We start from the raw sequence: 13,181 nt of genomic DNA on the forward strand, positions 1-13,181 counted from the left end.
GCAATGTATCAGTGTAAACAAGTGTTTATGAGCAGGCAGGTAGGCAGAGATAAGGGCACCCGGGGGCATACCTTCAATGGAGGCAGACCATGTGACTGCTACCAGGCACAGAACTCCTTCTCTTTCCAATGTGAAAACTGTATTTTCATTCATCCGCTACTGCAGGGAGCTCAGCTTCCATTTCTCACAGTTGTAACTGCATACATTCCTATGCACTGAGCTCCCCCTAGTGGTGGATGTAGACAACCAGCTTTGTAATAGAAGCAGGAGATTCACCAGTGTATTTATGGCACTGGTCTGGTGTGAATACATTGAGAAATATGGTGGTCAGAATGAGCGCCATATTTATCAAGCACCTGTCCCGCTTGACTGATTAACATGGGTGGAGGGTGACTTTTTTATTACAATTTATTTTAATAAAAATTTCGTCTGCTTAAAAAAAATGAACACAAATTCATCAGAAATCTGGGGCATTGAGCTTTGCATTCTGCATTGCTTGGGAAGGACTGATGCACACATACTGGGAAACTGGGAAAATTTCGCTACGAGGCCCTATGAACAAAGGTGAAAAAATTAAAATCAAGTAAGTTTTGCCCAAAATAAGTACACTGCAATTATATTATTCTAAAGTTACTTATGACTGTGCGTTTAATAATGGGATGGAGAAAGGCAATGGTGAGAGCCGGACACAAGGGAGGTTTAGATGGAGGCTTCGGTTAAACGTCTGCCGTCTGCTCTTATCACTTACATTTGTTTTCCTGGGTTTAAAGATCCCATGTCAATTTCTCGGTCAAACTCAGTTCTGATGTCATCTAATGAGCCATCATCCCCAAAAGCTCCCCACTCCATATTCACGCACATGCGCCCCTCGTCCCCTTCCACAAGGTCTATGTGACGCATGTCTTCCATGTAGCAGGCATTGGTCCCAGTACCTTTAAAGAACAGGAGATACTAATGAGATCGCCCAAGGCAGAGGACGTACAGCTAAACGTCTAATTCCCACAGCGTACAATGTGATGAGCCACTCACCAACGATAAGCCCAATCTCACAGTTGTGGTCGTCATACCCACAGGTCATCATGGTGCCCACTGTGTCATTGACTACTGCAACAATGTCAATATCAAAATCCTAGAATGAGAAGAGGGAAATACGGAGATGTCAGACCATATAGCAAAACATTCAGGTTGATAATAAGGACATACCCTCGTGCAGATATAGATAGAATAGTCTGGGATTAAGGGTAGGGCTACACAGCGGCATGTCGCGCAACAGTTTTTATAACGATAGTCGGTGGTGTCACACTGCGACATGCTGCGACCGCAACACAACAGTCGCAAAAAATCCATCCAAGTTGGATTTTTGTGTCTGTGGCATCGCAGCATGTCGCAGTGCGACACCATTGACCATCATTACAAAAAATGTTGCGTGACACATGTCACAGTGTAGTTGTTCCCTTTTTATCTGGCGACACATGTCACCATGTAGCCCTAGCCTAAGGGGACATTACATCCACAGTGGACGGAGCAATATGCCATCACTTCCCATCATCGGAAAGTCTTTATCAAAAGGATGGAGCATCTTTTCTGGGAACTCTGCATTGTGCTGTTCCTCCTAGAGGTTTAGGAATACATTGACTGCTGGGCTGGGGAGTTGGGGGGGGTGTCCTTGTGCAGTCTGACATTATCCAGTCAGTGCGGTGTCAGTGTAAGGGCTCATGCACACCACAGTATGGCTTCTTCAGTGTTTTGCGGTCCGTTTTTTACAGATCCGTTGTTCCGTTTTTTGTTTCCGTTGTGTTTCCGTTTCCTTTCCATTTTTCCGTATGCCATATACAGTATACAGTAATTACATCGAAAAAATTGGGCTGGGCATAACATTTTCAATAGATGGTTCAGCAAAAACGGAACGGATACGGAAGACATACGGATGCATTTCCGTATGTGTTCAGTTTTTTTTTACGGACCCATTGACTTGAATGTATCCAAGCACCGTGATTTGCGGACAAGAATAGGACGTGTTCTATCTTTTCACGGTACGGAAATACGGAAATACTGAAACGGAATGCACACGGAGACACTTCAGTTTTTTTTTGCTGAACCATTGAAATGAATGGTTCAGTATATGTACCGCATACTGAACTCAAAAAACGGCCAGTATACTGAACGCAAAATACTGTCGTGCGCATGAGCCCTAGGACTGTGTAAGGACTCGCCCCTTTTGATAGGGTGAATGATAACATCCAGTTGTCAATTTATTCATAAATTCTAGGAGGAATAACATAGGATTTTCCAAGATCATTTTACTGATGACCTATCCTGACCTATCTATTCAGTGGGGTTCTGACACCTGGGACCCCTGCCGATCAGCTTACCAAGCACAGTGCCGTACATATATAGCGGCTGTGTTTAATATCGCAGCTCAGCCCCATATACTTTAATGTCGATGAGCTGCGCCTAGGCCACGTGACCGATGAACGTGACGTCACATGATCTAGGGAAAGCTGCGAGAAGCCCACGCCGCTACTGCAAGCACCGGTGCCTTCTCAAACAGCTGATCGGTGGGGGTCCTGGGTGGGAGGCCATTAGTAAAAAAAAAACAACAACTCAGAAAACCCCTTTAAAACACAGGATTAGTAAATGGTCTAGCTTACCCCACGTTTCTTAATTGCTTTTCTCAGCAGAGTGACCACGTCTCTTCCTTCCACACCAGAGGCCTTGAATCCTTTAGTCCAGTTCACCAAGATGCTCTGGGGAAGGAGATTCATTACAGTTTGTATGGGTATATAATATATATATATATTCTGGTGGAACATGTGGAGGAGGTCAGCCGCTCCCCATATTGGGGTTAAGGGAAAGACCCCCGATTATTTAGTGCTACCACCATAATGAGATGAAGCTCATTTCACAACTTATTTCGAGTGTAGGTCTTGTTCTGACCAAACCTACGCAAGAGCCTGTACTGTACCTAGCTTATATAGCAAGTCCTATATGGTAACGGGACAACGCTTGGGACAAGTGCACCCAGAAATAGGAATGGTTCAATTCAAATTCAAAGCCAGAGGTCGGTTTATCTGTCATCACCCTTCTTTGATGACACAAGCTGATTACAGCGATTGCGCGGCAAATGCAGGCTGCCTGCATATCATACAGCCTGCCCTTCCATGTCCTTGACACAAGAGGACGTGTTATAGAAATGCCATTTTCCTGTCTGGGTGCAGAGAAAACTGGGATCCCCAGGCCACAGACATCCGAGAAAGAAAAAAAAATGATATACACCCGCCAATCAGCTGTTTGAAGAGGAAGTGCTGCTCGTACGAGCGCTACTTCCTCTTCAAGATTACACTGCGCCTCGTCTCACTTGCAGCGCCGACGCAGTGTAATTACAAGTATGTGTTCCAGCCACTTAAATGGTACGAGCACTTGTGATTACACTGCGCTGCCGCTGCAAGGGAGACGACGCGCAGAGTAAGGGTCTATTCACACGTCCGCGACTGTTTTGCGGTCCGCAAATTGCAAAACACGGACACCGGTCATGTGTGTTTCGCATTTTGCGGACCGCACATGGCCGGCACTATGATAGAAATGCCAATTCTTGTCCGAGGCTGCGGACAAGAATTGGACATGCTTTATTTTTTTGAGGGGCCGCGGAACGGAAGTGCAGATGCGAACAGCACACGGTGTGTTGTCCGCATCTTTTGCAGCCCCATTGAAATGAATTATTTCCTAGGGAATGTGAGTAGTTACTATGACTGATATGTCAGGAGAGATGACAGATCCTCTGTACTCATGTAGGGTGCAGCTTTGTTATATTAGCCCATGGTGAAGAGATGTCCATCACGCTGGATTGTCTTCTACTCACCTCATCCAGTTTACTCTGGTGGCAGGGGAAGGAGAAAGTGAAGCCTAAGGGCAACGTCTTGTCTTTGATGTGCAGCTCGTCCAAGAAGTTGGCCAGACATTCAGCAATGTGGTCAAACAACTGGGGTGGAAGAAGGATAATGACATAATAAGAAGCACAAAATCATGGAGTAAAAGTGAGTTCTCAGCCAAACACATATTGAGGTCCAGAGCTGCGGTGGGAAACCCCATTAACCTGCGCTTCTCTCATTAGTTCTTGGAGTGGAGAAGTATAAAGCTTCCGGCTATACCTTCAGGAGCCGCTCCTGGTTTAGGCTGAAAAAAGGCAGCAACATACAGAGTTCTCGTACGTGAGACCTCTGAGGCCACCGATTGGCTGCAGTGGTCATGTGACCAAGAAGGGGTCCCTGCCATTTCCAGACCTACGGTGCTGAAACGGAGGGCATATTAAAAGGTGGGTTAAGGTTATTCTAAGTCACCGTTCCCTACGCCAGTGCATTAATTATACCAGACAACCGATGTAAGGCCCCTTTCACACGGGCGTTGAGGATCGGGGCCGGATGCGTTCAGGGTGCGTTCAGGGAAAATGGTGTGATTTTGGAACTAAAACAAGTCAGTTTTCACTGCGATTGCGTTCCATGTTTGTGTTTTTTCCGCGCGGGTGCAAAACATTGTAATGCGTTTTCAACACGCGTGAGAAAAATCTGCATGTTTGGTACCCAGACCCGAACCCGGACTTCTTCACAGAAGTTCGGGTTTGGTTTAGGTGTTGTGTAGATTATATTATTTTCCCTTATAACATGGTTATATAATTCTTAATACAGAATGCTTAGTACAATAGCGCTGGAGGGGTTAAAAAAAATAAAAAAAATAATATAACTCACCTTAATCCACCTGATCGCGCAGCCGGCTTCTCTTCTGTCTTCTTCTTTGCTATGCACAGGAATAGGACTTTTGATGACGTCACTGCGCTCATCACATGGTCTGTCACATGATCTTTTACCATGGTGATGGATCATGTGACGGACCATGTGATGAGTACAGTGACGTCATCAAAGGTCCTTTTCCTGTGCACAGCAAAGATGAAGACAGAAGAGGTGCCGGCTGCGCGATCAAGTGGATTAAGGTGAGTTATATTATTTATTTATTTTTTTAACCCCTCCAGCCCTATTGTACTAAGCATTCTGTATTAAGAATGCTATTATTTTCCCTTATAACCATGTTATAAGGGAAAATAATAATGATCGGGTCCCCATCCAGATTGTCTCCTAGCAACCGTGCGTGAAAATCACACCGCATCCGCACTTGCTTGCGATTTTCACTCAGCCCCATTCACTTCTATGGGGCCTGCGTTGCGTGAAAAATGCAAAATATAGAACATGCTGCGATTTTCACGCAACACACAAGTGATGCGTGAAAATCACCGCTCGTGTGCACAGCCCCATAGAAATGAATGGGTCAGGATTCAGTGCGGGTGCAATGCGTTCACCTCACACATCGCACCCGCGCGGAAAACTCGCTCGTGTGAAAGTAGCCTAAATGTCTCTGGTAACAGAACATCCCAAACATTTAGTGGCGTGGATTCAACAAGGTGCCACATTGCTGCCACACGACTGACTGTCTAGGCGTGCGTACCTATTCAATGCCTCTGACTGTAAGTGGCTTTTCAGCCTGGCTCAGCAGGACAGTGGCGAGCTCAGTCATATCCAGCCAGGAATTTTTTATTTCACTGTTTTCTTTGCCAAGCCCCTGACAAAACATGTCAAAGTGACTGGCAGCATTAAAGATGGCAGGAGCTGGGCAGAGTGGAGCCGGGATAGTGCAAGCTATTGTAGTCGAGCGGTTGTGATTTTATTCTTGGAATCACTCGCTGGCAGAAAAATTACACTTGTGTGTAAAGGGGAGCTGCGTGCAGCGTACGGGGGCAGCAGGGGATGCTGAGGAGGTCAAATTCTAAAAGTTATTCGGTGCAACTTCCAGCTGTCCACGGCATGCTATAAGAACGGGGGTGGAGGGCATAGCAAATATAGACGTGTCTTATAAGGGCGGGTTTACATCAGAGCTATGCATTCAGTTATTGCTTTCCGTTATAACAGAAAATAACGGAATGCGTAAGACGGAATTCAAAACGGAGGCATTCAGTTTTGATCCGTCATAATAGAGGTCTACGGGCAAGCATAACGGATCCGTCTGGTTTCCGTTATGCAGGACGATAAAGAAAGTCCTGTCGACAGACCCTTCCATCAGAAACTGGCTTTAACTACATTTAGTCACAATTGGCGTCTCTACGCTGACCTCACCACTTTCCGAAAAAGGGGCATGGGCAGCAGATTTATCATCCTTTATACCAGTTTTCTGCCGTAAATGATGAATGAAATCTTACGCAGAGCTGACACAGATTACATAATAGGTGCACGGACTGAAGGAGGTTGCACTTGATTTACGGTCAGCAGAGTTCAGTCTATGCTCTTACCTGAGCTCCACTGCCCCTCATCAGATCTTCCGGGATGGCATAAATCTGGTTCTCCATCTCCACCTTTTTCATTCCATTATCAGAAACTTTCACCCTAAGGACTCGAAAATTGGTTCCTCCCAAGTCCAGAGCCAGGAAATCTCCATTTTCTACACAACAGATGAAAAAAATATATATAAGTTTTTGCATGAACCAAAAAGTTTATTAGTAACCTTTACATTGACTTTAATAGATATCAATGGTCAGGAAATACACAAGAGCTTGTTGACCTTGAGGACTTTTGCCGAATTAGCTGACCACACATTTCAGATATCTGTCAGCCAACTGCCATCTCTCCCGACCCCTCCATAAACGTCCACTCAGCGGAGCTTGCACAAGTCCTGAATCGAGAGTGGGGATTAAGCCATTGCCTCAAAGGATCAAAAGGATTGGACATGTTAATATCCATCTGTCTGAACCTTCTCATATCTGCGGCTGACATGAGTCAGGAGGTCCCCCCATTCACACAATATGGTTGGCTGATCTGCCAAAGATTGGCGGGTTTGGTCCACATTAATGGCCAGCTTTAGTCATAGAAGACCTTTCAAGGGATTTAGTATAAAGATGCATTTGCATCAAACACAACCTGTTATGACCTGGATAAGAACAGTAATATGACTGCTAGAGGAATAAACTCCAATTTGGCATAGACCTTGGCCTCGGCAGATGTAGGGATCCATGGACCACCTTCATTGGATTGGCCAGAATCAGACAAAGGTGGGGCACAGACGAGGACGGTGTGAAATAACCAAATAAGCAATACTTACCTGTTCAATTACCTGCCGCTCCAGCGCTGCTGTTTCTGTCCTCACCGCCGATCTTTGCTTACACAACCCATGACCACTCCAGCCAACGTGTATGTGTGAGGCCAGAGATTGGCTGCAAGGGTCACATGTTGATAATATGAAGGCAACGCTGCAGACCAAAAAGCAAAAGCTGGCAAGGGGGGCAGGAACGGCGGGCAATTCAACAGGTATTTTTTGTTATTTTACACCATTTCCTGTCTGTGGTCAACTTTTTCCTGGCCTTGGACAGCCCCTTTAATAAGAGAGCTCCACAGATGTCCAAAACAGTCTAGCCCAGAATCTGTGCCAAATTGAACAGTTCTAAAACAGTTAGGCCTCTTGCACACAAACGTATTTTCGTGTCCGTTCCAATTTTTTGCGGCCCGTATACGGAACCATTCATTTCAATGGGTCCGCAAAAAAAAACGGAAGTTACGCGTGCATTCCGTTTCTGTATGTTCGTATTTCCGGTCAGCAAAAAAATAGAACATGTTCTATTATTGTCTGCATTACGGACAAGGATAGGACTGTTCTATTAGGGGCCAGCTGTTCCGTTCTGCAAAATACGGAATGCACACGGACGTCATCCTTATTTTTTGTACATCAGTTTTTTGCAGACAAATACATGCGGTCGTGTGCAAGAGGCCTTAAAGTCAGATTTTTAGCCCAAAAAAAGTTTGTGACTGTCCGCTTCAACTTTTCCACATCAGATCCTCGGTCATGGCGCCATCGCAGCATCCTCTATCTTCATTGGGTGGACAGTCATCTCTTTTTTCTTGTCTCTTTTTTGCCTTCTATTACAGGAATAGACTAGACCGCATACACCAACTGTATATACAGACACCCTGCCCAATCCTCCCTGTCCAGATGCATGGACCATCTAGCATAGAACGTGTTCTGGAATAGAGCCTCAGTGGAAATGTACTGATCAATTCCCAAATGAAAAAAAAACAAGCGGCCCGGCGTGTGCGCCAACCGGCTGGTATAAATGTGGGCAATGCTCTAGAGTGACCTCTCTCCGCACTCTATTCCAGGCAGTGAATCTGCTGCGCTGGCTGCGATGTGAAGGATTACACTGTCCGGAACCATTGTGCTCATACAATGAAACGGCAATACCAGCCAAAGAGTGTCGGCGGATTTAACCCCTTTAAGGCCAGCCTGCTGTTGTTGAACGCACCGAATGGATCTATTTTAAAGAATTGAAAAAAAAAAACTATATATACACAAAAACAGCACTTCTCTATTCATCGTCAGTGATGTGGTGAATTCTGCCTCCGTCAGATGATGGAAACCAGCTGCTTTCCAGGAATCTCTCCAGGCTTCAGCCACGGTTCTTCCTCAAGGTTACATTTTAGCTCTTTATACTATACGGCATATCGCCATCTATTATATGGCATTGCATAATGCAAACCGTCTGGATATTATTCAGAGAATTTGTTAGGAGCTTGCCATTACAAAAATTACAAGTCAAAGAGGGACAGCATGTCATGGCTATAGAAGCCAGTGAGACCACCCCCAGATGCCAACCTGAGGACCAGAGATAAGAACTTTTTTTTCCCCAAAAACATATGTAGATGGTAGATGTAGAAATAAGAACTTTTAAAAGACAGTAACCAAAATTACTGTAGTTTGGGGTCACGGATGGTAATCAACTTCCAAAAAGTAGGGCCTCTTGCACACAAACGTTTTTTTTTTTTTTTCGTCCCGTTTTTTGCGTTCCGTATACAGACCGTATACGGAACCATTCATTTCAATGGATCTGCAAAAAAAAAAAAAACGTATGCATTCTATTTTCGTTCAAAGATAGAACATTATCTATTATTGTCCGTATAACGGACAAGGATAGTACTGTTCTATTAGGGGCCAGATGTTCCGTTCCGCAAAAAACAGAATGCACATGGATGTCAAAATACAGCAAATTACATACGGTCGTGTGCAAGAGGCCTAAAGAAGGGACTCTGGTGCATTGTTCTGGTTAGTAGCAGGTAATGTTAATACCACTTCTTGCTAGGTGCAGCTAGAATTACTGGCCGATCAAGTATAGTTCACCGTTCGCTTCCCTACTAAAACTTACTATAAAAGCTCACTTGCATAATGCAGCCCTTAGGCCTTCACCTCAGAGGGTGTGAGCACTTATGCAATCCTTGTATCTATTCTTAACATGAGGCAATCCTAATCCCAATGATGAAGATCAGTGGCCAGGAGTCAACTCTTCAAAAAAAGAAAAGTCATCCATGAAAATGTGTCTTGTGTATAGTCCTCTAAGGCTCTGTTCACATCTGCGCTGGTTCTTGTGTATCATCTTCTAAGGCTCTGTTCATATCTGTGCTGGTTCTTGTGTATAGTCTTCTAAGGCTCTGTTCACATCTGTGCTGGTTCTTGTGTATAGTCTTCTAAGGCTCTGTTCACATCTGCGCTGGTTCTTGTGTATCGTCTTCTAAGGCTCTGTTCACATCTATGCTGGTTCTTGTGTATAGTCTTCTAAGGCTCTGTTCACATCTGCAATGGTTCTTGTGTATAGTCTTCTAAGGCTCTGTTCACATCTGCAATGGTTCTTGTGTATAGTCTTCTAAGGCTCTGTTCACACCTGCGCTGGTTCTTGTGTATAGTATTCTAAGGCTCTGTTCACATCTGTGCTGGTTCTTGTGTATAGTCTTCTAAGGCTCTGTTCACATCTGTGCTGGTTCTTGTGTATAGTCTTCTAAGGCTCTGTTCACATCTGCAATGGATCTTGTGTATAGTCTTCTGAGGCTCGGTTCACATCTGCGCTGGATCTTGTGTATAGTCTTCTAAGGCTCTGTTCACACCTGCGCTGGTTCTTATGTATAGTCTTCTAAGGCTCTGTTCACATCTGCGCTGGTTCTTGTGTATAGTCTTCTAAGGCTCTGTTCACATCTGTGCTGGTTCTTGTGTATAGTCTTCTAAGGCTCTGTTTACATCTGTGCTGGTTCTTGTGTATCATCTTCTAAGGCTCTGTTCACATCTGTGCTGGTTCTTGTGTATAGTCTTCTAAGGCTCTGTTCACATCTGCGCTGGTTCTTGTGTATCGTCTTCTAAGGCTCTGTTCACATCTGTGCTGGTTCTTGTGTATAGTCTTCTAAGGCTCTGTTCACATCTGTGCTGGTTCTTGTGTATAGTCTTCTAAGGCTCTGTTCACATCTGCAATGGTTCTTGTGTATAGTCTTCTAAGGCTCTGTTCACACCTGCGCTGGTTCTTGTGTATAGTATTCTAAGGCTCTGTTCACACCTGCGCTGGTTCTTGTGTATAGTATTCTAAGGCTCTGTTCACATCTGCCCTGGTTCTTGTGTATAGTATTCTAAGGCTCTGTTCACAACTGCGCTGGTTCTTGTGTATAGTCTTCTAAGGCTCTGTTCACATCTGCAATGGATCTTGTGTATAGTCTTCTAAGGCTCTGTTCACATCTGCGCTTGTTCTTGTGTATCGTCTTCTAAGGCTCTGTTCACATCTGTGCTGGTTCTTGTGTATAGTCTTCTAAGGCTCTGTTCACATCTGCAATGGTTCTTGTGTATAGTCTTCTAAGGCTCTGTTCACATCTGCGCTGGTTCTTGTGTATAGTCTTCTAAGGCTCTGTTCACATCTGCGCTGGATCTTGTGTATAGTCTTCTAAGGCTCTGTTCACATCTGTGCTGGTTCTTGTGTATAGTCTTCTAAGGCTCTGTTCACATCTGCAATGGTTGTTGTGTATAGTATTCTAAGGCTCTGTTCACATCTGCGCTGGATCTTGTGTATAGTCTTCTAAGGCTCTGTTCACATCTGCGCTGGTTCTTGTGTATAGTCTTCTAAGGCTTTGTTCACATCTGTGCTGGTTCTTGTGTATAGTCTTTTAAGGCTCTGTTCACATCTGCGCTGGATCTTGTGTATAGTCTTTTAAGGCTCTGTTCACATCTGCACTGGTTCTTGTGTATAGTGTTCTAAGGCTCTGTTCACATCTGCGTTGGTTCTTATGTAAAGTCTTCTAAGGCTCTGTTCACATCTGTGCTGGTTCTTATGTAAAGTCTTCTAAGGCTCTGTTCACATCTGTGCTGGTTCTTCTAAGGCTCTGTTCACATCTGCACTGGTTCTCATGTATAGACTTCTAAGTCTGTTCACATCTGCGCTTCTCAATACGCCATTACATGAGCAGAACAACGAAAATGACAGCAGTGCCAGATCCAGTACATGGCGGACACTGGCGGACCCACTGACTATAATGGCGTCTTATAGGTTTCCATCAAGAAGTCTTGGAATCTGCAAGATGGACTGCCAACGCATATGTGAGCAGAGCCTCATATTGTGTTCAGCGGGGTCAACGTTGTCCTAGTTTGTCCTACAGTTCTAACAGATGCCGAGTGACAACCACTAATGATATTCCAGGTTTTGTAACCTGAGCTGGAAAAAGTGACAGGTGACATCTGCTCGCCGGCTACAGCTCGGACCTCCACTTTTTGCCTCCCTTAAGTTTTCATTACATGAGGCCCAACGACTCATAAGTAGGTCGAAGGTAAAATTTAGATCAGATCCATATGTGGTGCTGAAATCCAGCTGCTGGCCACATGAGCTCATTACAATATTTTGCCATAGGCAGATATAGTCAGGAACTGTAAGTAAGGCCGCTCAATAGCCGCTGATATCTAGTAAACCTACACACACACACACACTTGGGTACGGCCACACAGGGCGGATTCTCCACTGCATATTTTGCAGCAATTTGTTGCAAAGCAAACTCCCTTCGCATTGCAAATGGTGAAATCCATGGTGGAAATCCGCAGCATAAGTTGACTTCCTGCAGATTTGTCCTGCGGTGTGTGGATGAGATTTCTTTGCTGCTACTGTAAAACGCTGCAGATTTTCTGCACAGATTCTGCTGTGGAAAATCCATAGCATTTACACACCAGGTGGCCATATCCTAAGGGCCTGTTCACACAGAGGATTTTTGGCACGCATTTTGGTACAGATTTCATACAAAAAATCACTGCCAAAACCGCATACAGAACTTTCCCATTGTTTTCAAAGGGGAAATCTGCATGTTACACCGTTTAAGCTTGCGGCTTTAAAAACCGCACAGTGGAAAAAAGACGTGTTCTTTCCATTTTCCACACGGATTCCTCATCCTGAATTTCCATGGGCAGGAATGAAAATCCTTGCCGACACCGCACCAAAAAGCATGTAAAAAAAAAAAAGCGTCAGGAAAAAATTACATGCAAAAAAAAACATGATACGGATTCCACTTTAGTTTTTATTCTGTGTAAACATGTTTTTTTCAGCCCAAAAATTTGGCACAGACACTGCGCTGAAATTCCGCCGACGACCGTGTTTCTTTCTGCCTCCCATTCTTTTCGTTGGGAGGCAGCATTGAAGATAGGCAGTTTAAAGCCGCGGCTGTGGCAAGCTCTTCAGCCGTGTCTGTGCCAAAATTCCTTCCAGAAGAGAATGCTGTGTGAATGACCCCTAGAGGTGGTTTAACGCGAACATCATTTTATGGACAACGCAGTTGTAGCTTTTGTTGCAGTTTTTTTTTACAAGCCAAAACCAAAAGTGGATCCAGCAGGAAGCAGAAATATAAGTCCTTCCATTAGATTTACCATTCCTTTTGAACCTATTTCTGTCTTTGGCTCAAAAACCTGCAGTTGTGTTTTTCCCAAAAAATGCTATGTGTGAAACAACCCTAAGGCCACATGCACACGAGGCATATTACATGCATGTGCAAAATCGGCAGCATGATACAATACCAGCTCAGCAGGTGAGAAAAAAAAGAGCCGCTTGTGAGGTAAAAATGAGGTGTCCACCTATCCAGACAATGACTACGTCAGAGCTGGGGTGGAAAAACTCACGGGAGCAAATAAGTCAATCCTGTCATTGCGGTGTGACGTGTGGAGACTTTAGCTTGTGATACCTTAAAGCCACGTGCACACAGTGATGTATTTCATAAGGATTTCTCTAAGGAAATCCATGACAAACACGGTCACAAAAGCGCAGCAAAATAGGTCTAAAATACTTTGCTGTGCGCACGTGGCTTTAAGGTATC

General features: G+C 44.6%; 1 protein-coding gene across 1 annotated transcript in view; it reads right to left on the minus strand.

The window, feature by feature from the left end:
* The window catches only part of LOC120986084 (hexokinase-2), a 41,317-nt gene that overhangs the window by 13,990 nt on the left and 14,146 nt on the right, over positions 1 to 13,181 (minus strand). The window contains exons 3-7 of the mRNA XM_040414417.1: positions 6,332 to 6,480; positions 3,860 to 3,979; positions 2,652 to 2,747; positions 1,030 to 1,129; positions 749 to 932 (exon numbers count right to left, since the gene is read on the minus strand). Coding sequence (XP_040270351.1) covers positions 749 to 932; positions 1,030 to 1,129; positions 2,652 to 2,747; positions 3,860 to 3,979; positions 6,332 to 6,480 — 649 coding nt within the window. The remainder of the gene's footprint in view (positions 1 to 748; positions 933 to 1,029; positions 1,130 to 2,651; positions 2,748 to 3,859; positions 3,980 to 6,331; positions 6,481 to 13,181) is intronic.

Source organism: Bufo bufo, chromosome 1 (genome assembly GCF_905171765.1).
Source record: "Bufo bufo chromosome 1, aBufBuf1.1, whole genome shotgun sequence".
In the NCBI taxonomy this organism is placed as follows: Eukaryota; Metazoa; Chordata; class Amphibia; order Anura; family Bufonidae; genus Bufo; species Bufo bufo.